At 50.2% G+C, this 1,368-nt stretch overlaps 1 protein-coding gene across 1 annotated transcript in view; it reads left to right on the top strand.

Moving 5' to 3' along the window:
• The window catches only part of DYRK4 (dual specificity tyrosine phosphorylation regulated kinase 4), a 54,159-nt gene that overhangs the window by 1,845 nt on the left and 50,946 nt on the right, over window positions 1-1,368 (top strand). Inside the window, exon 2 of the mRNA XM_084956930.1 lies at window positions 303-720. Within this exon, the coding sequence (XP_084813056.1) occupies window positions 683-720 (38 nt within the window). The 5' untranslated portion in view covers window positions 303-682. The remainder of the gene's footprint in view (window positions 1-302; window positions 721-1,368) is intronic.

The following is a 1,368-nucleotide window of genomic DNA, read 5'->3' as shown; positions in this document are numbered from 1 at the left end:
GTGGTGTAGACCAGCGGCTACAGCTCTGGTTACATAAATAATAAATAAATTTTAAAAACCTGGTGCAGAGTAAGTGCTCAGAAAGTGTTCATCTGGCAAATCATATCCAGAACTTTCGCTATGTGCTTCTAATGAGCATAAACTTTTTTGAAGAGTGGAGGGTAGAGTCTGTTCACTCAGCTCTAATCTCTCTATCCTCGAGGTTTCCATCAACTCTTTTTTTTTTTTTTTTTTTTTTCTTTTTAGGGCCGCACTTGTGGCATATGGTGGTTCCCAGGCTAGGGGTCAAATCCAAGCTGTAGCTGTGGGCCTAGGTGACCAGCCACAGCAACGCCAGATCCAAGCCGGGTCTGCCACCTACATCACAGCTCGTGGTAATGCCTGATCCTTAATGCACTGAGGAAGGCCGGGCAGGGATCGACCACTGCTGAGCCATGACAGGAACCGAGGGTTCCTTCAATTCTTGTTCCAAACTTGAGAGAACAAGAGAATGGGAGCAGGAGGAAAACAAGTGTCTTCCAGCTGATGTGAAAGGTGATTTGAGACCCGACCACGGCCCAGGCCTTTCAATTCCGCAGTCACAAAAAGGGCGGAAACAGTTTCTATAGTGACGGGAGGAGGGTGTGGTCCACCCCGCGGTTACTGGTGGGAGCCAGCAGTGCCCGCAGTCTGCGCAGGCCCGATGCAGCTCCTCCCACCTCCCACCCCCACCGCCACCAAGTAAGGGGGGCCGGGGCATTGGCGGGGGTGGAAGGTTGGGCGACAAGAGGGAGGTGACAGAATGCAGAAAAGGCCTGTGGTGGGAGGAAGGATGGGCGGGTGTGAGTGCCCAGAGAGGGAAAATGCCATGAAACGCTCTGAGCAGCTGCATCTTCACGGCCCAGCATCGGTATACTTTTCCATTAAGATAATGTTGTATTTGCTGGCTTAGACTGAGTGCAGGATGGGGAGAGGTGGATTTTAGGGATCTCGTAAGATTACCCGAACACTGTTTCCAGCCCTGCCCCTGACAACCTGGGGGACAAAGCTTTCTTCTTCCATTCTTTATCTTCTCTGCGCATTTTGTCCTCTTGGTCGTCAGAAGTGAGCCCACGACCTCACGCCTCAGGTCCAGGAGGATCCCGCTGATACGAGCCTATTCCGAGCAGCCTACCTTCCTGCTGTACGTCCCGACCACACTGGCCTCTCGGATGGTACTTGCCCCTTGAGGGTAATTCCCAGTGTTAGGGGATGATCGGTGCAAAGGTTGAGTTTTTTTTTTTGTTTTTTTTGTTTGTTTGTTTGTTTTTGTTTTTTAAGACTTGTTAATTTGTAGTGTTCGTTGTTAGAAATGTCCGTCAGCTGATATAGGGCTTAGGTAAGTTGTGA

The sequence above is a fragment of the Sus scrofa genome, chromosome 5 (genome assembly GCF_054392235.1).
Source record: "Sus scrofa isolate SSC_HxYL_T2T_F1_AM1 chromosome 5, Sscrofa_HxYL_maternal_Yorkshire_Landrace_v2.0, whole genome shotgun sequence".
Classification (NCBI taxonomy): Eukaryota; Metazoa; Chordata; class Mammalia; order Artiodactyla; family Suidae; genus Sus; species Sus scrofa.
The sequence above is the reverse complement of the archived record's forward strand: the minus strand, read 5'-3'. Positions and strand labels throughout refer to the sequence as shown.